Here is a 22,016-nt window from a genome sequence, read left to right as displayed (position 1 = left end):
CATGACATTCTTGCGAAAATTGCGAATGACCTGAGCTCCCAAAAATATCATGATAAAGACTGATGGTCAAATGTAAAAGACAATCAATAACGTGTCACCATATCTCAATATCTTAAACAAGAGTCATCAAAAGATGACATATCCCCCCTGGCCCCCACATATTTGAAAGGACAAATCATCTGAAGGTTACTTGATGTTTTCTTAGATTAAGCTTGAATCGTTTCCATGGAAGTCATGGAAAATATAAATGCCACATATCTGTTAACAGCAAAAGGCACCACTTCAAGATCTGTCTCATAAATCTGCCAAGATCTGTTGAAAGATATGAAATGGTTTTCGAGTTATGCTCTGGAAATCAAGCCTATCCCTTCATTTTGAGACTAGGTCAGAATTGTTTCAATGGAAACCAGGATAAATGAAGATGCCAAAACACTGTAAATAGCAAAAGGCACCACTTTGTGGTCTGCCTCAAATATCTGCCAAGTTTTGCTGTAAGATATTGAATAGTTTTCAAGTTGTGCAGAAACGATGCCCATCCCTCCATTTTGAGACTAAGTCCGGAACGTTTCCATTGAAACTGAGAAAATAAGAAATCACAAAAACCTGTAAGTCCCAAAAGGCACCACTTTAAGTTCTGATTGATATATCTACCAAGTTTTGCAGAAAAATGCTGAACTTTTTTTGAGTTATGTTCCAGAAACAAAGCCCATCCCTCCATTTTGAGACTAAGTCTGAAACATTTCCATGAAAACAGAGAAAATGATAAATAATAAAATCCTGTAAATAGCAAAAGGCACCACTTTAGGTTCTGATTGATATATCCATCAAATTTTGCAGAAAAATATTGAACGGTTTTTGAGTTCTGCACCGGGAACAAAGCCCACCCCACCATTAGCCTAACACCAAAATGTTCCATGGGAAAAAATAAATAAAATAAAAACGCCAAAAATCTGTAAATAGCAAAAGGCACAACCATAGGTTCAGAATATTATATCTATCAAGTTTGGCCTAAAAATATTGAACGGCTTCTGACTTATGCACCGCAAACAAAATGATTACATACGGACGCAAGTACGGACGCAAGTATGGACGGACGGACAGACGAGGCGTCGACTACATCCCCCACATAGGGGACCAACATAGGGGACAACTAAATACAAGCATTGCTAGTACTCACATGCTAGATGTCAAATAAGGGATACTTGAACAAAACTTACTCATCAGTAAGTCTGATAGTCAGGACAACCGCACAACACCTATTCTTTGTCTTGAGAGACCGTCTGATAGGACAACACCATCCAGTGGGCATGGATAGGTTTCATTACACTTATCAGGAGATCCACAGCTTTGGTGATAATTGTAATTGTCAACAACAAAATGGAGGCATTACAACAATATAATTGGGCATATATGGCTTGTGCAGTGTGTTGTTTTCAGGAAAACATCACTGATTTGCATACACACAGAAGTCCTCTACTAAGCTCAGTTCAAGATTTGTGGAATCCTTCAGTATGTGCTTCGATTTTCAGAGGGTAGAACTTTCAGTCACTTTCAATCTACTTTAACAATTAGGCAATTCATGAGGCAAAAACCAAGTTTAGACAACCAGTCTACACTACACATGCTTAGACAACCAGTCTATACTACCCATGTTTAGACAACCAGTCTACACTACACATGCTTAGACAACCAGTCTATACTACCCATGTTCAACAATCAGTGTACATTACCCATGTTTAGACGTCAGAGTACACTACCTACGTTTAGACAAACTGTCTACACTAAACACGTTTAGACAACCAGTCCATACAACCCATGCTTGTGTAGACCGGTTATTCCAACTGAACTTCATCTTCCTCATGGTGGCTGTTCCCAAGCTTATTCATCAGATTAAACCAACAAAAAGGGAATCCAAAATGAGAACCAAGCAGATGATCTTACCTTATTTCTCATGGCTCGAAGCAAATCTCTCACAGAATGACCTTTGTATGAACGGAACTTTCTCAAATCTGAAATAAATACAGAAATCTTGCTGTTGATTTTGACAAAACAAATCACCAAATAACCTATCATTGTTTACACTGTTTTGTTCCTGAACACAACCACACTGATCCAACGTTACATGAAGTACCCACCATTCTGAAGTTCCTGTGTGATATTGCGCCGCCAGTCCCACCTGACGATAACATGTGCATCCTTCTCTAACCTCTGCACAACCTCACTATCCTCCTTCTCTTTTTCAATCCGGTCACTGACGTCCTGCCAGACAACAATTACAAGCTAACAACATGGGAACAACATGAGAAAACATGACACACCTATACACAGGACATAATTGGTCTTATCTCTGCAGAACAAGGAAGTATTCCAAAGAATCCTAAAACATATGACTCAATGCTTTATACACATCAAATTCTCATTCCAGTGGTGCAAACTGAGCAGCGTTTGGTGGACAGATGAACTCACCTGAAAGAACAGAAGCTGCTTCTCCCTGCTCCAGAAGAATGGATGTTTGAGCACAGCTTGAGCTGAGGGCCGTTGATCGGGTTTGTATGTAACCATACTAGTTATGAGGCTCAGGGACACGTGGTCTGAAGAAATTACATCATCTATTTTAATGAGCTTGAGTTCTAGGGCAACAAGAAACAGGCATTTAAGTCAACATAAACATCAAAGACTCTCAATGCATAGCTCGTGCTTACCCTCTGGATCAAGATTCTGAAGAGAGAACTCCCCACTGAGAATGTTGGCCTGTCGTTTCAGGGAGTCGCCAAATGGGTGTTTGCCTTGAGTACACACATAGTAGAACACACATCCCGCAGAGAAGATATCCACTGCATAAGTCTACAAGACAGAGTAACCAGGGTGGTAGTAAGCATTGTGCCCACTGGATCCTTGTCACCATCAGTTTTTGGCATGGCTCAAAGTTTCATTAATGTTAAAATAAAGAGCAGGAATCACCAGTTGATGTTAAATTTGAGACTCTCTCAACAATACTACATCCATAAAACCAGTACTGCATTACATATGCAAGGCATGACTCAGGTTGAAAGGGTACTTTAGCATATGAGTCAGAATAAGTACAAAATAGTGGTGGTGTTATTCTTTCTTGCATGTGCATATTTCCCATTCTTAAAGTGCAGAATAAATACTGTATGCTTCAACATACTGTCCTCTGAAGCTCATCCAGCATCTCGGGGGCAATCCATCCCTCTGTGCCTGCAGCTCCAGATCGGCGGGAGAAGGACAGTCGGCCTGCAGCCAGCTTCTTACACAGGCCAAAGTCTGAGATCATGGCACGCACCTCTTTCTTGGAGTTGGGTAGCGAGATGAGGACATTGTGGGGCTTTATATCACGGTGTACTGACAACATGAAAAACAGTAGCTGGTGTAGTTAACATTGTAGGAATAACGAAACATACAAAGATACTGATAACAGGTCGTTGGTCCCTAGACGATAATGTTCTGACATCACTGGGTAATTACAGCAGACATATCATATGTTATGTGAAATAATCATCAAGTGTTTCCAGAGCCTGTGATGTGCTGCTGACTATTTCTCTACACCTACCTATGTCTAAAGAATGAAGATGGGAGATGCCTGCCATTGCTTGCTGAAGAACGGTCTTGGGGTCAAGGTCACAAATGTGTTTTCCCTCCACATACTCCTGCACCGTGGCCGCACATAACTCCAGCGCAATGTAGCGGAATTGACTGTCTGCCTCCTGCAACATCAAGTTATACATCAGTCAGCAGTAGGATGTTGAGAGTCAAAGACTGCAAGTGGTGACACCATAATGGGAACTCAGATAGTTATCATGGATGGAGCATTTCCCTCAATCACAGACCACAAATGTACTTTTCTGATTAAAATTGATTTTTAATACTTATCCTGACTCATGCTTATTTGCTTATCTCCTCCCTACATGCAAAGATAGTGGAACACTTGAAATCCCTAGCAGTTCCCACCTTTTGAAGAAGATGTACAATCACACTCATCCACCTCCCCGTTTCCCTCCACACTGGTCACATGACCAGCCCCGTTTGTCACTCTCTCTATAACCCACAAGCCCAGCATGAGAACTGCCGAGAATCCAACATGTTTCAGAGGCTTGGTAGGGAGGGTTTGACGCCATGAGTCAGGATAAGATTGTAATTTCCTGAATAAAATTGATATTTTATACTTATCTTGACTCATGCTTAATTGCTTGTCTCCCTTTTCTATCCAAAGTTATAGTGGAAACTTGAAATCCCTTGAAGTACCCTTCTTTAAAAGAGGACATAAAATCATACTCGCCCCTGAGTACCCTCCCTTACCTCCATGTTTGGCACCAATATTGGTCACATGATTAGCCATATTTGTCGCTCACTCCTTTTTTGACCATCAAGAAGATTGTGTGGGCAACTTGGGCCCCTATAAGACACTTTTCTCTTGTCTATTTTGGGCTTTAATCCAAATATTGCTGCATATGGTTTTCAGTCTGTATATTTAATTGTGAGATGAACAAATTTTGTGTATAAATTACATATTTTATACATGTTTGCAGCTTGTAATCATGGTTCATACTTTGCTTACATTTTGATGAAAACTTGTCTGAGTTGTAGATACCGATTTTCAGCATCCAATCCTCACTGATTATGTCCATCTTGCACTACGGTCTGTGCCTCTGATCTCCACTGTGATCTTTGTCGTCACTTATCGTCCGAAGAATTTCATCAATTTTTGTTTCCCATTCTTAGACATGCAAGGGACAAAGTAAGACGGTGTCCATCAGTCATGTCTGGTAAGGCAAATGATGATTGTGCCAAGAAGCATATGCTGATAATTACACCTGACATTTGTAATTCCAGTGAGATGCCGAGCGTGACTCTGATTTGGTGATGGTCGCTGCACCAGCTAAGAAGAGATTTACTCCAAGGGAATCATCTGTATGGCAGAGTAACTAATCTAAATCGTCTCAGAAGAAAAGTGCTACAAAGGCTTGTTCCTTCACTCAGGATGTTGTGCCTCCAAGTGAATCGGAAATTTTTGATGAACCACCTCTGCTTCTGGCAGAGGAGATTCTTACAACTGTCAACATCATAGTAGAAAGGATTTTCCCTGCTTTCTGTTGAACCTGATGGCAAATAGGTACATTTGTGGTGATCTGAATGTCTGACTGGTAAGTCAAACCCCTCCTGATGTATCCACTCTGTTGGAGATGATTGTAGAAGACGTGATATAGCTTCTGCCGTGATGCTGCAAGCACCTGGGATGTGGCATGCCATTATGTAGAGATGCAGTGTCGAAGAGTTGAACAGTCAGCTGTATCAGCATGTGAGATCATGTTGAGCCTTGCTTGTTTATGTGGAATGCTACTGTTGTCTGAGTGGACCATCAATAGTTTGTTCCTCAATGCTGTGCACCAGTGCTGATTACAATATTCATCTTCTGGTGGTGCGTTCATGGCTTGCCCAATTTCCTGCTGCAACCTCGTTGTTCAGGTGGGCACCCTGACCTTGTAGCGACGCATCTGCGTAGAAATGACTGTTTCAGTTCAGCTCTCTCAAGTAAGTCTCTGTGAAAAGTTGTCATAGGCGTTGTTGTAGTCTTCCGCTTCAGGTCAAAAGCTGCACTGAGGTGAGTAGACCGAGACGGCACTGCTACTGTTGCAGTGGTAACGGAAGAGAGTGGAATTTGCGGTATCACGGCACGAATCTTCTCTCAACACTTTCGTGTTGCGAAGATTCTTCTTCCCTGGAATGTAGATCCATGTCCGACTTCATCAATAATCTTCTGGTACTGTGATACCATTCTGTGTACGCCATGTTCGTTGTTGCAGTAACATTTCAATCAGCTAAATATTCATGAAAATAGTCGGTGAAGTAGTACGAACAGGTATACGCTTCATCTGTAATGAAGATGTTGGTACTGGAATCACTTCGCCTTCAGATCATCAATACTGTAAGATGTGAGCAAGCTTTCATCCATGTGAAGTCTATTCATAGCAGGCTGGCTGTCGCGGCAAAAAACTGCCATCTGTTGCTACAAGCCTCCAGATAAACAATGTTGAATCTGCTGTTAGAAGATCTCTTGTCTTGTGAAGACAATCAAAACCTGGTGTAGACTGCTATCTGGGTTGTAAATAATATCTTTCCAATGATGGAAGGGTCGTTTACATCTGTAGGTGACTTCCTAACATGAGAACACTAGCTGTATTCTGCCCAAAGCATTGTCCTTCAAAGACCAATCAGATTCCAGATGTGATGTTACCTGTGTTGATTGTGAAATCTTGTGCATTCGGTGATTCCCTCACTAGCATTTGGGCTTGTCTCGGAGACACACTAGTGAGTACATGTATAGGTGACTGAGTAGAAACATGCGAAACCTTCCATCACTTAATACTGACGTTGGTAGACTGTCCTCCTAGCCATTGTGTCAGTGTTCTTCAAATGAAGATCATACCATCGTTATCTTACACCAATGCTGTGAAGCAATTCCCATATTTCCCCATGTTGGTACAGGTTGACTGTAGTAACCAAGTTACATGAAGGGTCGAAATAATCTTGTTGAATTCCTAGCTGCTGGTGCACAACAATCTGATGCATGGAGATGAACTGATCCTTCTGCCAAGTAAGTAGAGCAGATAAAATCATCTTATCTTCTTCAAAGTTGGAAACTTGTGGCAATAAACGCCGAATGTTGGTATGCTGATTCCACATATGTCAGTCTAGTAGAATAGTGTGCAATCCCCGAATACATTCGCACATGTATGTGCGCATGGTTGCAGCGTCGTTGTAGATGCAGTAGATGAAGGTCTAGTAGATGCAGTAGATGAAGGTCTAGTAGATGCAGTAGATGAAGGTCTAGTAGATGCAGTAGATGAAGGTCTAGTAGATGCAGTAGATGAAGGTCTAGTAGATGCAGTAGATGAAGGTCTAGGAGATGCAGTAGATGAAGGTCTAGTAGATGCAGTAGATGAAGGTCTAGGAGATGCAGTAGATGAAAGTCTAGTAGATGCAGTAGATGAAGGTCTAGTAGATGCAGTAGATGAAGGTCTAGGAGATGCAGTAGATGAAAGTCTAGGAGATGCAGTAGATGAAGGTCTAGTAGATGCAGTAGATGAAGGTCTAGGAGATGCAGTAGATGAAAGTCTAGTAGATGCAGTAGATGAAGGTCTAGTAAATGCAGTAGATGAAGGTCTAGGAGATGCAGTAGATGAAGGTCTAGTAGATGCAGTAGATGAAGGTCTAGTAGATGCAGTAGATGAAGGTCTAGTAGATGAAGGTCTAGTAGATGCTGCAAGTTGCACTGATTTCCCTCGAGCTCTGTACCTCAAGTAGTAGGAGTCGAGATTCACCACAGATGTCTCATTTATCAGTAAGGACCATATCATCGCTGAAGGACTTCATAGAAGAGCTGGTTCGTTGTTTCAGCGATGATCTAGTAGTAGATGACTTCAACCAGTCTCCATGTTATCCCGACAGCACCTCCAGGAACATCTTGCAATTCACTATAAACCTGTTGTTTGCACATGGGTACTAGAAGCAATAAGAATCAAACTGCCAGACATGACTTGAGAGAGACAACGTAAAATATTTTTAGCAAGTATTTGAACGGTAAACAAAACAAAATTCTTTCCAAATTCACAGAGAATGCTGGAATAACAAATAACAGTAGAAGTAGGACATAAATACCTACAACAGGAGCATGATTTCATCAGTGAAAACATAATCTCACAAGATGAGATGCATGCTCAACAACATAAAAAATCTATAAATTTACCAACAATTTTCATATTATAATGATAATTAACACAGACCAAAGCCGTATACCATTAAATATTGTGTAACAGAATGTAATGTAAAAGGATATTAAATGCCGCATAGAGACTCAAGCTGACTGCAACCGCCTCGTCGGGCAATGGAGGAGAGAGTGACAAACAGGACTGCTTATGTGGCCGATGTGGTGGGAAACAGGGAGGCTTCAACTGGGTGAGTGTGACTGAATGTCCATTTCAAGAGAAGAGAACTTCAAGGGATTTCAGGTGTTCCACTATCTTCGCATGTAGGAAGGAGGTAAGCTTGCGTCAGAATAAGGAAAAACATAGGATATCTGGAATTGGAACAGTTACAAATGTATTTTCATGGAATGCAGCCTCCTAACCCACATGGCCATTTGTCAAACTCCCCCCAACAAAGGGTTTGAGTTAGAGTGCAATTCATTGGGGAGACTTTAACTCAAATGGACTGTACAGAAATATTTATTCCCTCACCATGCAGAAATACCGGATAACATTTGGATGCTGGTCAGATTCACGTAGTAACTCCACTTCACGGTCAGCGAAACTGAAGCATTCTGGGAGTAACCTCTTCACTGCAACATCCCGGCCATCAAATCGTCCCCTGTAACATTAGCAACAATCACCTGAATACAAGAAACAGAGGAATACCCCGTAGCACAAGTTCATTAGTATGTGTTGCAGTACCTCAATTTAACAGCAACTTCACTATAACAGATGGTTCAGTCAATTAACTGTTTTGGTCAATTCACTTGTAGCCAATTGTTTCAATGGACTCACCTGTAGACAAACGTTCCTTCACATCCATGACCCAAGATATTCTTCGGATTAAAAATAATCTTCCCCACCTTGTAGTGGCCCTGAGGGGGATCTGTAGAGAGAAGTGGATTTGTTGAAGCCTGATTAATAAACTTCAGTGTTCCAGAATCAGTTATGGGTGAGGTTGAATATCTTAATTACTGGTAGCTCTGACCCATGATTTGGCAGTTGCAAATGTCCCTGATCTATTCAATGATGGGGTGACCCAGATCTACTGAGTGATATACAGTGATGGAACGACCCTGATTTACTGAGTGATATACAGTGATGGAACGAACCCGATTTACTGACTGATATACTGCCATAGAACAACCCAGATTTACTGATTGATATCCACTTAGGAACAACCCTGATTTACCGGATGATATTCAGTAATGCAATGACCCTGACCCTGAGTGATATACAATAATAGGACAACCCTGATCTACTGAGTGATATACAGTGATGGAACGACCCTGATCTACTGACTGATACAGAGTGATGGAACTTACTGTTCTCCTCCTCAAGAGAGTTGTTACTGGAGGATGGCGTCAGTGATGTCTGTGCAGACCGCTGCTGCATTTGTAGCTGCCGTTGCTCCTCCAACTGCTTCTGCAGCAGCAGCTTGATGGAATTTTCAGCTTTCTACAAACACACACACAAGGTCTGCAAACACAATGCATTTTTCTTTTTGGGGAATGGGGAACAAGTAAACAAGTACCTGTCCATTACTTCAAAGACATTAAATATGGCTATTCATTTCAGGATAAATTATCTAAAGATACCCATATTTTAATGGACAGCATACTTTGAACACAATAATCCCTTTGACAAAGTTTAAGCCTTTACAGCAATCTGATGTTGATAGCATAATTTTCTAAATATAATTGATATACTATACTTGTCCTGACTCACGTTTGATTGATTGTCTCCCTCTTTTATTTGAAAGTTAGTGGAACACCTAAAACCCCTTGACGTTCCTTTCTTCAAAGAGGATGTAAAATCACACTCATCCACAAGTACCCTCCCTTTCCTCTATGTTATGGCGATAATATCGGACATACAACCAGCCATATTTGTCACACTCTCCGAAAATTTGCAGCCCAAACACAAAGATTTGCAGGGAAATCCAAGTGACATGAAATGGCGGTAGAGAGGGTTGACCTCATGAGTCAGGATAACTATAAATATCAATTTTATTCCGAAAATTACCTATTTTTCCTTATTCTGACTCATGCTTATTTCCTTACAGTATCCAATGGATATGGTGGTGGATCATGCCACTTCTTGGATACTTTCTACCTGCAAAACATCTGTAATGTCTCCCAGGGAACTATAATGGCACTGTAATCTCCTGTCCAACTGGGGGGAGCCACACTGTCAACGTACTCTGACATCCATGTGTGGTCATATATGAGGGTTGGCTGAAAAGTTCTAAGCCTCACTGTGAAAAAAAGTTACAAAGTCCACGTTTGCAATTTATTTTTCTACATAGTCCCCTTCCAAGTTCACACACTTTTGCCAGCGATGCTGCAAGGCCCGAATCCCGGTCAGGAAGAAATCTTCTTCAGCTACCCTAAAAAAAATCAGTCACAGCGGAAATGACGTCATCATTACTTGCAAAATGGCGACCGGCGAGTTCCTTTTTCATTTTGGGGAACAGGTGGAAGTCAGAAGGAGCCAAATCAGGTGAATAAGGAGGATGGTCAATGAGTTCAAAGCCACAATCGTGGATTGTTGACATGGCCACCACTGATTTGTGAACAGGCGCATTGTCTTGGTGGAAGAGGACACCTATAGCGATCATCCCTCGTCGTTTGGCTTTGATTTCTTCTCGCAACTGGTTTAGTAGATCAGCATAGTATCTGCCGTTGATAGTTTGACCTTTTTCAAGATAATCAATGAGCAGAATACCCCTGGAATCCCAAAAGACTGATGCCATCACCTTTCCAGCTGAAGGAACAGATTTGGCTTTCTTCGGAGCTGGTGAATCAGGATGCTTCCACTGTTTCCACTTGTTTCTGGTTGAAAGTGATGTATCCAGGTCTCATCCATGGTTACAAATCGTGCCACAAAATCATCAGGATCTGCTTCAAAACGACGCAAATTCAAGGGACGTCTGATGTCCATTTCTGATGATTTCAGAGGGTAGGTTTACCAAAAGAGCTGTAGTTGAGATAAAACTATTAGTACGTTTGTAGTTCTTGTGTCTATGATTCACTAAATGATTGTCCTCATTGGTGGCAAACACCTGTCTCTACCTGGTGGGGAAAAACCACTCAGGCTGAGAACTTTTCAGCCCTCGTAAGTAATGTCTTAATAGTCATATACATACCGTAACTTTGCAACCCTTGTACCACATATTATCCAAATATGTTTAGGGTTTATGATCACTCATGCTAGCCTGTCTTGATGTGCGTATGTGATCACTCATGCTAGCCTGTCTTGATGTGTGTATGTGATCACTCATGCTAGCCTGTCTTGATGTGCGTATGTGATCACTCATGCTAGCCTGTCTTGATGTGCGTATGTGATCACTCATGCTAGCCTGTCTTGATGTGCGTATGTGATCACTCATGCTAGCCTGTCTTGATGTGCGTATGTGATCACTCATGCTAGCTGTCTTGATGTGCGTATGTGATCACTCATGCTAGCCTGTCTTGATGTGTGTATGGACTCTCAACCAACCATGATTTGTGGAATCAAACTGAGTTGGTGCAAAATCCAGTACGTGAATTTCTGACATCCGAGCTGCCATGGCTATGGCAAGTAAAAATAGTGTCCTTTGTGTCAAATATTCTAAGGATGTCGGGATCCAATGGTTCATATTCCTCACTAGTGAGGTGTTGCAAAACAACATTAAGTTCCCAAGCTGGGGCTTTGAATTTCTGTTGTTGATCTTCCAATTAGAAGGAGCGAAATACACAAGTAATTTCTGTACGGCCTGATTTCATAAATATAACAGTACTGAGCGCAACTAGATAACTTGAAAGTGATGATCCTTTTAATCTCCTTGTTTGACAAAGATGACATAAGTAATCAGCCACATGAGATTGAGATGCTTTAGACATATTAAATCCTTTGAGCTTGTGCTTGTTTGGTGTGCAGATGTACTAGCAGTTTCAACCAATCTGGTAGTTTCATTGTTGGATTACCGAGTTCTTGAATGAGTACTGAAACCACATTCTTGATAGCCAGTAAGGCATGACCAAAGTCAGTTGTAACATTTATGTCTGTTTGATTTTCGCCAGTACTTGAGGTATTAATATCAGAAGTGGGAATGCATATGCATGTCTGCGAGAATGTTCTTTGCTTCTGGAATATGCCATGCTTTTATGTAAATGTTCAACTCGTCAACTATGTTGAATAGTTGAAGTAGATTTAATGATCTTTATGATCCTTGCTTGTTTATGTAAAAAGCCACTGTGGAGCTTCTGACCAATGTTGTATCGTGTTGATTACTGCCTTCATTTCCAACTGACTGATGTGCATCTTGCAATCCTGATTGGACCATGGACCTGCTGCCACTTTGTTGTTGAAATGAGCACCCCACCCTTGAAGGAATGCGTCCACATAAAGATGAGTGCTGCAGACCGGCTCTGATAAATAAGTTCCTGTGTAGACATTCGATTCCCGAGGCCACCACAGGAGATACAGTTTCAGATTTTTTGGTAACTGTAGGGGGTTCACGTTGGTCAAATGTAGATTCACAAACCACTGAAGTGGTCATAAATGTAAGCTTCCCATGCGTGTCATGTCCTGGGCCGAGGTTAGCAGTCCCAGACAGCATTGCCAATATCGGAGTTTCAATGGATAGAGTAAATATTGTGATTGTGATATTCTGGCTTGAATCTTGATCCACCAATTGTTCAGAACCATAATATGGTTGAGAGGTATGATGAGCCGTATCCCTAGAAACCGCAGATCCTGTTTCGGTTCAAGGTCCGACTTTAGCAGATTGACTAACCATCTTAGCTGAGTTAGTAGTTTGATTGTGGCCGAGTTGTAGTCTGAGTTGACTACCTTCTCCTTGCACATGAATCCCGTCATCCAAATAAAAGGTTCTGACGTAGATAAGTATCCATGTAAACAACCAAAATGGTAGGAAATTAAATTGAAAATGCTGACCCTTGAATAGGAATCTTAGGTATTTCCTCGACTGTGGATGTATAGGAACATGCAGATACACATCCTGCAGGTCTATGCTGACTATGTAATTGTGTGGATGAACGAGGTGCTGGTGTTGTGGAAGGTGAATTCTTTTGAAATGTTCCAGTTTGAGTAGATAATCACAATTGAATCTCCTCATGTTGTAAATGAGTCAGAACTTTTCCCTGGAGTTTTTCTTTGGTACCAGGGAAACTGGGGAACAAAGCGTTGGTGTGAGATGATGAGACTTTATTTTTTCAACTATGTTCTTCTCTAGTAGAGACAGAATGGCTTCTTTTAATTTCAGGGTCTGTCTGATCTGCCACATACTTGAACTTCAATGGTATCCTGGTAAGCAGTGGAGTAGCCTTTAGTTTTATCTTGTATCCTGTACCAAGTTTTTCTGTAGTAGTCCTGTTAAGCAGTGGAGTAGCCTTTAGTTTTATCTTGTATCATGTACGAAGTTTTTCTGTAGTAGTCCTGTAATCCCCAAATTTCCCAGTAGATCTGCAGTCTTCCACCCACGGTTGACAGTTGTATGGGCATGATGGGGTTTGGAAGGCTCCAGTCCTTCTGAACCTGATCTTCACTCTGCCACTCCTAGGAGTGCTGCCTCTACCGGAGGTAGTCCTGTTATTCCTTCTTGAACGCCAAAAAAACCCACAACCTCCTTTACTGCTGGAATAATTTTTGTCTTCTTCCTTTTGAACTCAAGAGAACTTAGATTTGTTAGAATAACGAAGTCTGCTGAATGACAGTAACCAAAATGGCAATAGACTTAATTAGCATCACCTCCCTTGAAACTTGTATGACTGATCTAGCAACTTCCTCAATTCTTCCACCAAAGATAATAGGCACAGACCAAGGGGCTCTAAGTAAGGGTTTGGTGAATCTATCACTCCAGCTGCAAGATGATCAAGGCCCTTGTCTTCTAAACAGAGTTAATCCTGTTGAAGTGGATGCTAGGTGCTCTGATTCAAATTGTTGATTTCTTTTCTGTGTCAGAAGGGCTGACAAAATAATCCAGTCTCTAGAATCTTCGTTAATAGCTCTAGATCTGGCTAGACCATAAAATGTATGCGCCTAGTTGAGCTAGTTTCTTGTCATTCACTTTATAAGAATTAATCTGTGCGTTGTTAATAAATATATATTCCTCATCAATCTCCAGACCCTTTGTGAAGTGTTCCATGTGGTGTGATGGAAATCTTTTCGCATTGAAGGGTGGTATATGTTGACTTTGATATCTCATAGCTTTGTTGAAAGCTGCACTGAGACTGTCCAGTACCTCAGAAATATGACTGATGGGACGAACTGTCAGTGTATCAAATTCCTCCTTGACCATGCTATAAGCAGACATGAGAATGACAAATTGTACAAAAACTGAAAACAAGATCGTCATTTTCACCTCGCTTGATAATGGTAGCCATTTTCCCATGAAATGCTGTTTACCACAGATGCAAAGGTATGGCAATTCACTCCTGATACATTACCACTAGAATAGGTTAGAAATTTTTATTGCAAAGTTACATTGATCTCAGAAATGGTCAAAATGAAACCAAAAACACAGAAATATGCGGATTCGCAGAAAATTCTCATATCTGTATAAGTGAACGCTTCATTAGATTCCTTAAATGGAGAAACTAAATCCAAACCATGAAGTTACTTCCACATCAGAAACGACGACGTGTCCCTGCGTGATTCCCTGCATGATTCCCTGCATGGAGGTGTATAAAGGTAATTAATATCCTTTTGTGCAGCCTCCATATGTGAATAATTGCCTGTATCCTCCAAGCATGAATCCTGAGAACATAATTGCTCACATTCATCTTCTACACATATCTCCCTTTGTGCACTTTCTTTTCTGTGTTAATCTTCAAACCGATAATCCCTGTGCACATTAGACGAAAGCTTCCTATATCTGCACAAAGATTGATCCCTCAATGAGAAATCCTCCTGCAGTGAAGGGTACCTGCGTGCAGATGATGTGCTTCCAAATGTGAGGGTGAAGAGGATACATAACATTGTCGCTGATGACAATAATGTGATAATTAGTAGGATCTCATAATGGAGAACTATTGGTGACCCAACATTCATGGAAGTATCCAGACTGCGTGACGCAGAGGTTGTCAGTGGAGATGATCTATGAGAATGTAAACGTTTGCTCGTCAACATTCATACGGGTTTGTGAGTAAGGTGTGCTTCATCAGCAGTGACAGTCGCCACAGGCAGGTGCCTTCATGGCAAGCCTCTCTTCCACAAAGCGTTGATCCGTTAAGGACATCATGTGTTGTGTAAATTGCTCCATGAAGAGTCCGGGATAAAAATCCTGCGCTGGATGAGTAGACCTACATGGAGGTAAATATTCCGAGTATTTCCACTTCACCCGGAGGCACAATATCCCGCATGAAGGAACAAGCCTTCATATTACTAGATGATAACATCTTCTGCGATGAAGACGATTTAGATCGCTTACTCTGCCATATGGATGATTCCCTTTATTAGCCTCTTTATTAGCCGGTGCCGGTGTAGTGTCCATCACCAAATCAGAGTCACGCTCCTGAGTCACACCTGCCATCTCACTGGAATTACAAATGTCAGGTGTAATAATCAGCATATGCCTCTTGGCACAATCACCATTTGCCTTACCAGACATGACTGGTGGACACCGTCTTACTTTGTCCCTTGCATGTCTAAGAATGGGAAACAAAAATTGATGAAATTCTTAAGACAACAAGTGTCAACAAAGATCATCATGGACATTTGAAGGACAAACCATAGTGCAAGATGGACATAGTCAGTGTGGATTGGATGCTGAAAACCGGTATCTACAAATTGTTTTCATCAAAAATGTAAACAAAGTATGAGCTGTGATTATAAGCTGAAAACACCTATAAAATACAAAAATTATGCACAAAGAACAAAAGAAAGAAAGAAAGTTCTTACATCATAGAACTAATTATACAGACTGAAAACCACATATTAAACAACATTCATAGAGCATCGCACCCATGTTGTCATATTTACCATTGTGCCTTCGCTTGGTTTCTGCATTTACATTTTTGGCATACTGTTGGTGGTAGTAGTCCAACTCCATTTCTTAAAATGTCCAACACTGTTTGCTTGCTGATTTTGTACTTTTCGGCAAGGTCTTTCTGTTTAATGGGAGGTGTCGATTAGGCATCTTCTATTAACTTGATCTTAGAAGCCAAGCTTAATGTCGCATATGCACGTCTTCGCTTTGGAGGTGGTTCAGCCATTTTGCTACTGATGAAAAATAATCGAGACTGTTTTCTATTTATAATAAAATGACAGTGACACTAAGTGACACTGAGCCGAGTCCTCTTGGTTGAGTTGTTTGTTTACTGTTTACTAATTTACCTGATAATCCGCTTGAAGTCGGCGACCGCTAATTAGGCCACTCACTCCGCCTCCAGCAGGAAGTCCGACTTAATCAGCGTGTTTTCATAGTCAATTGCCTTGTTGGGCTGAGATATTAGTCCGAATTCTGAATTATACCGAGTCCGATTTATTTAGCATTTGTGTAATGATATGAGGGGATGTCAATAAGTTTTGAGCCTTGCATAGAAAAACACAAAATATTGGTATGAACCACATTTATTTTTCAACATAGTCCCCTTGTGAGTCAAGACACTTGTTCCATCTTTTCTGCCAGGCGCTGATGCCATCTCTGTAGAAGGCGCCATTTTGGTCCTCAAACCAAGCCTCAGTAACAGCAATAAGCTCATTATTATCCTGAAATCTACGACCACGCAAGTGTTCCTTGAGATTTGAGAACAGATGGTAACCACTTGGTGCCAGGTCTGTAGAGTAGGGCGTATGCGGCAAGATTTCGTACCCGCATTCCTGGACAGCAGCAGCTGCAACACGAGAGGTGTGTACTGGAGCATTGTCTTGATGTAGAAGAATACGTCTGATCTTGCCCCAGCGCTTCTCCTTGATTGACTGTCGCACTTGCCTCAACAAGTTAGCATAATATTCCCCATTCATTGTTCTTCCTTTTGGTAAGTAACTATGTGGATGACGCCTTTGCTATCCCCGAAGGCTGTCACCATTACCTTCTGCACTGATCTGGAGGCTTTGAACTTTTTGGTCCTGGGAGAAGGGACATGTTTCCATTCCATGGATTCTTGTTTGCTCTCAGGATCATAGTGGTGGATCCAGGTTTCATCACAGGTTACCAGCCTAAAGTGAAAATCTTCTGGATTCTTGTTGTATCTGGTTAGCATGGAGTTGCTTATGGTAACCCTTGTTTGCTTCATTTCATCTGTAGGCATTCTTGGCACCCATCTTGCGCACACCTTAGTCATGACGAGATGTTCATGAAGAATTGTCTCGATGGATCCATGTGAAATGCCTGTGGTCTCCTCTAACTCGTGGAGTGTGATTCGACGATTTTCCATCACAGGTCTATGCACTCTGTCAATGTTTTCTTGACTAGTGCTTGTTGTTGGACGACCTGGACGAGGGTCATCTTCAAGACTCTCTCTACCATGCTTAAATTCATTGACCCATCGTTTGATGGTAGCAGATGAAGGGAAAGACTTCCCATAAACTGCTGAAAGCCTTTCTTCAATGTTCTTCGCCGAGTTTCCTTCAAGAACTAAAAACTTAATTACTGCTCTATACTCAATTTTATTCATTTTCACTGCCGTGAGGAGGGGCTCTTTCTGTCAATGTGAGCTGTTCAATAACTTCTGAGAGTAGGATACCAAAACTTATATATCACATCAGCTACACCCCAAGGTTCAATGTCGTGCCATAGGCTGTGACACCTGGGTATGAAAAATGCTCAAGACTCAAAACTTATTGACATCCCCTCGTAACTTAACAAAGTTCTGCTAGGACCACCACTGAGGTCTGAATTGTAAAGAAAAACAATTTACCCAAGGTCCGAATTTGACAGATTCCACTGTACAGCAAAATTTATATAACAGTCCGAAACAGCAAGAGAAAAGTGTCCCATAGGGACCGCTGTGCCCACACAACCTTCCTGTTGGGCAAAGGAGAGAGCGACAAATATGGCCAGTCATATGACCAGTATTGGTGCCAAAACACAGAGGAAGGGAGGGTACTCGTGGGTGAGTATGATTTTACTCTTTTTTCTTCTTTTGAAGAAGGTAACTTCAAGGGATTTCAAGTGTTTCACTAACCTTTCGAATAGAAGAGGGAGATAAGTAATTAAGCATGAGTCAGGTTAAGGAAAATTAGTGATTTTAAAAACATCAAACAGAAACAACAATAAGTAAATGAGATGGCCGTGTGTGAGGTTGACTCACCCGAGGGAAGTAGACAACAACGGCAATGATGGTGCCGAGAGACAGCACGATGGTTGTGAGGAACTTGAGGTCAATGTATGCAGCCAGCCCCGAGTCTCCTTCAGATGTGGCGTTGGTCTTTTTCTTCTCAGGTAATGGGGATAAGGGTTCAAGGGAGATAATCTTGTCACTGTTGCTAGAGTGGTCTGTGATCTGGAAGGCTGGCGAGATGCGGGCATTGGTTCTGTCTGGCACTTCATGGTACCCTGCAGACAACACACATACTTCACTCACAGGATGTATTGTTGCATCAGATGTAATCAAAACAAAAATAAGGAATGTTTTTATTGTGATTTACAAATGTTTCTGAAATAAAGACAAGCCTCATTAATCCACCCTCAGTTTATCCGGCAATTGGCTTTATTGGTAACGAACTGAATAAACGTAATGTAGTCTAGATTATTTGGCCCAGCATCCTCATTAATCCGACAATTTGCTGTGCAATGGACAATTTCAAACAAACAAGACTTGACTGTACCTACTTAGAGTCTGTGCATACAACATGCACACAGCATGCACAGCAACAGACGATGTCGGACTTACAAGACTTGACTGTACCTACTTAGAGTCTGTGCATACAACATGCACACAGCATGCACAGCAACAGATGATGTCGGACTTACAAGACTTGACTGTACCTACTTAGAGTCTGTGCATACAACATGCACACAGCGAGCACAGCAAAGGACGATGTCGGACTTACAAGACTTGACTGTATCTACTTAGAGTCTGTGCATACAACATGCACACAGCGAGCACAGCAAAGGACGATGTCGGACTTACAAGACTTGACTGTATCTACTTAGAGTCAGTGCATACAACATGCACACAGCATGCACAGCAAAGGACGATGTCGAAACTTACAAGACTTGACTGTACCTACTTAGAGTCTGTGCATACAACATGCACACAGCGAGCACAGCAAAGGACGATGTCGGACTTACAAGACTTGACTGTACCTACTTAGAGTCAGTGCATACAACATGCACACAGCATGCACAGCAAAGGACGATGTCGGACTTACAAGACTTGACTGTACCTACTTAGAGTCAGTGCATACAACATGCACACAGCATGCACAGCAAAGGACGATGTCGGACTTACAAGACTTGACTGTACCTATTTAGAGTCAGTGCATACAACATGCACACAGTATGCATGTCCTTCAGTTAGGAACAACATACCCAGCATAAGGACTCCGCCTCCCCTCCGCACTGTAGTGGCACGGATGCTGTGTGTGTTGGAGGTCTTATCACCCTTCTGGGGATTTTCCCTTGGATTCTCTTCCTGTCTTGGTCCTTCTAGAAGAAGTGGACCCTTGTTCTTTGGCTGATCATAATAATAACAAGCAGTTGTCAAGGTGGCATAATCCCCTGCCGCAAATTATAAAACAAAAAAGTAAGTGAAGGTCATGGTTCACGATAAAATTTAATGTCAACAAAAAACATGACTAGTCAACGCCTATTCGTATCTTGCTCTGTAGTTGTTCAAACACACAATTTTCAAAACTCACTTTGATCTTGACATGAGTGAATGGGTAAGTTTAGCTTTACGCCACTTTTAGCAATATTCCAGCAATATTACATCGGAGGACACTTGAAATTGGCTTCACATATTGTGCCCATGTGGGGATTTGAACCCAGGTCTTCAGCATGACGAGATCATGACCTTCACATGAATGTCATGGTGTATGATATATGCAATATAGTAACAAAGAAATTGCTTACCAAAATATATTCAAGAGAAGCCTTGAAAGTCCATGAAGAAAATCAAAAGAACCATTCTTGCTGACAATCTCAACAGGCAAAAATGTTCAAAAAGGTCGCTGTGACCTTGAAAATTAAATGAAGATCACCACTAGATGAAGTTCAGTGTCAAATATGAAGAAAATCCAGTCCACAATTCTTGAGATATCTTGCTTACAAGGGAAAACCGTTAAAGACCCATTGTGACCTTGAAATGAAGGTCAAGGCCACCAAACATGACTGGGACCTTTCGCATACGGTAACTAAATATAGGTACTAAGTATAAAAAGAGGGGGAAAAGAGATATAAATGAGCATATGATGTCCCAACTCTTTGCCCTGAATGATACATTTCCCAGTCAGTGGAGCAGTGCACACTCAACCTGCAGCTCAGGAGTATACCGTCTCATCTGTCCCTGGTGCTGTAGGTCAACAGTCATACTCCATCAGAGATTGGATGAATGCCTACAGTACTGTATGAACAACACATTTAAGGAAAACCTGCAGCTCAGGAGTATACAGTCTCATCTGTCGTTGGTGCTGTCGGTCAACAGTCATACTATCATCAGAGATTGGAGGAATGTCTACAGTACTGTACCAACAAAACATTTAAGGAAAACCTTGCGCTTAAACCAAAAGCTTATTTACAAACATGAGATGCATGATCACCAAAACCAGTGTGCATGAGACTTAGAACTCACCGCAATGGTGACAGTAGTTTCATCCACGAGTGAGGCGAGGGCATAGGGTCCATGTTCATACTCCCCTACATATAGAGTCGGACTGAAAGTTAAAAGCAGAGCCTACAATACATGAGTGAGGTGAGTGGACATCACACATAATATCCTGTTTGTCACTATAGGGGTTCAATTTTTTTTAAAAAAGTCACTTGCCACAGGACAAGTGACTTCAAGAAAGTAACTTGTCCTGACTAATTTTCCACTTGCTCTGATTTTATGACAATGTTTGATGTTAATGTTTACTGGACTATTTATCGAAGAGTGATAAATTTCCAAGAACAATAACTCTAAATTGTTATTATTGCGAAATGTAATAGCCACAGATATGACATGAAATCCAAGTTTATTTGCAGTTTGAAACCATCAGTGGAAATTATCTAGTAGTCCACGGATAAGTAAGATACAGTCGAACCCCATTGTCTCGAACTCGGTTGAGACAAATTCTCTGATGTGTCGAACTGACATCTCGGTCCCTGCCGATTTCCTTATATTTATCATTATTTTTACCCTGATGTGTCGAACTAGATGTGTCGAATTCCCGGTTGTGTCGAACTCATTTTAAGGTCCCCAAAGGCTCTAACAAGTACAATTTTACCCTTTTGTCTCGAACTGTCAAAGCTGGTTGTTGCAACTCAAAACTTCAGTCGCGCAATCGGAAGTCATACTCATAAACGTGCTACCTAAAGATCAAAAGTAACGATTAACGGACTCAACAATCAAGTGATATGTTTTACTACGCATCTATACACACATTGTCAGCACACTTACCAACTGAACTTTACTCAAACAATTAACCATAATTAACTTGTTACCAGTGACACGTTGATCACGGACCGACAGGATATCTCTAAACAAACAATGGCGCATGTTGTTGTCATGTGACAGTCTATGTTAGCGGTCATGTGATTTCCTTGAAAATACAAAATGAGAAGTGAGGAAAACGGAGTTGGATTATCTAAATTGATGTTTTGTTTTTGGTTTAGTATTTAAGGTGTAGGATCAATTTTTTTAACCAGTACGGTTAGTAACATGGCAGAGCAATTCAGCGAAGGACCCGATCAGCCCAGGGGGATAACTGGATCACATGTTACACCTATAAAAAGCGAAAATTATCTGTGAGGACAATAGAGACAAAATACGAGGCTGTCATAGCTGTGGAGTCGGGTGGGAAATCCAAAGCAGAAATTGCAACTGAATTTGGCATACCCAGAAATACACTTTCTACATGGATTAAAAATGCTGATAAAATCAAAGAGGCATTTGTTCAGTCAAGCTTTCACCTTCTCGTAAGAGAATGCGTACTGCTAAATTTGATGACGTTGAGGAAGCACTTTTGAAATGGTTCAAAATGGTTAGGGATAGCAGTGCTAATGTAAGCAGTGCTTTATTGATGGCACAAGCAGAAAAGTTAGTCTAACCAACTTGGTACATTAAGAAACTTTTTGATCAATTCTGCTGTGATGCCATG

The 22,016-nt window shown here is 41.3% G+C and overlaps 1 protein-coding gene across 1 annotated transcript in view; it reads right to left on the bottom strand.

Moving 5' to 3' along the window:
- Nucleotides 1-22,016, bottom strand: part of LOC137284604 (serine/threonine-protein kinase/endoribonuclease IRE1-like) — a 56,606-nt gene that overhangs the window by 6,663 nt on the left and 27,927 nt on the right. Inside the window, exons 10-21 of the mRNA XM_067816485.1 lie at nucleotides 20,510-20,591; nucleotides 19,249-19,393; nucleotides 18,026-18,270; nucleotides 9,092-9,224; nucleotides 8,562-8,652; nucleotides 8,256-8,385; nucleotides 3,572-3,725; nucleotides 3,170-3,363; nucleotides 2,703-2,844; nucleotides 2,467-2,591; nucleotides 2,136-2,259; nucleotides 1,942-2,009 (exon numbers count right to left, since the gene is read on the bottom strand). Of these exons, the coding sequence (XP_067672586.1) occupies nucleotides 1,942-2,009; nucleotides 2,136-2,259; nucleotides 2,467-2,591; nucleotides 2,703-2,844; nucleotides 3,170-3,363; nucleotides 3,572-3,725; nucleotides 8,256-8,385; nucleotides 8,562-8,652; nucleotides 9,092-9,224; nucleotides 18,026-18,270; nucleotides 19,249-19,393; nucleotides 20,510-20,591 (1,633 nt within the window). The remainder of the gene's footprint in view (nucleotides 1-1,941; nucleotides 2,010-2,135; nucleotides 2,260-2,466; nucleotides 2,592-2,702; nucleotides 2,845-3,169; nucleotides 3,364-3,571; nucleotides 3,726-8,255; nucleotides 8,386-8,561; nucleotides 8,653-9,091; nucleotides 9,225-18,025; nucleotides 18,271-19,248; nucleotides 19,394-20,509; nucleotides 20,592-22,016) is intronic.

Source organism: Haliotis asinina, chromosome 5 (assembly GCF_037392515.1).
Source record: "Haliotis asinina isolate JCU_RB_2024 chromosome 5, JCU_Hal_asi_v2, whole genome shotgun sequence".
Taxonomy (NCBI): Eukaryota; Metazoa; Mollusca; class Gastropoda; order Lepetellida; family Haliotidae; genus Haliotis; species Haliotis asinina.
The sequence above is the reverse complement of the archived record's forward strand: the minus strand, read 5'-3'. Positions and strand labels throughout refer to the sequence as shown.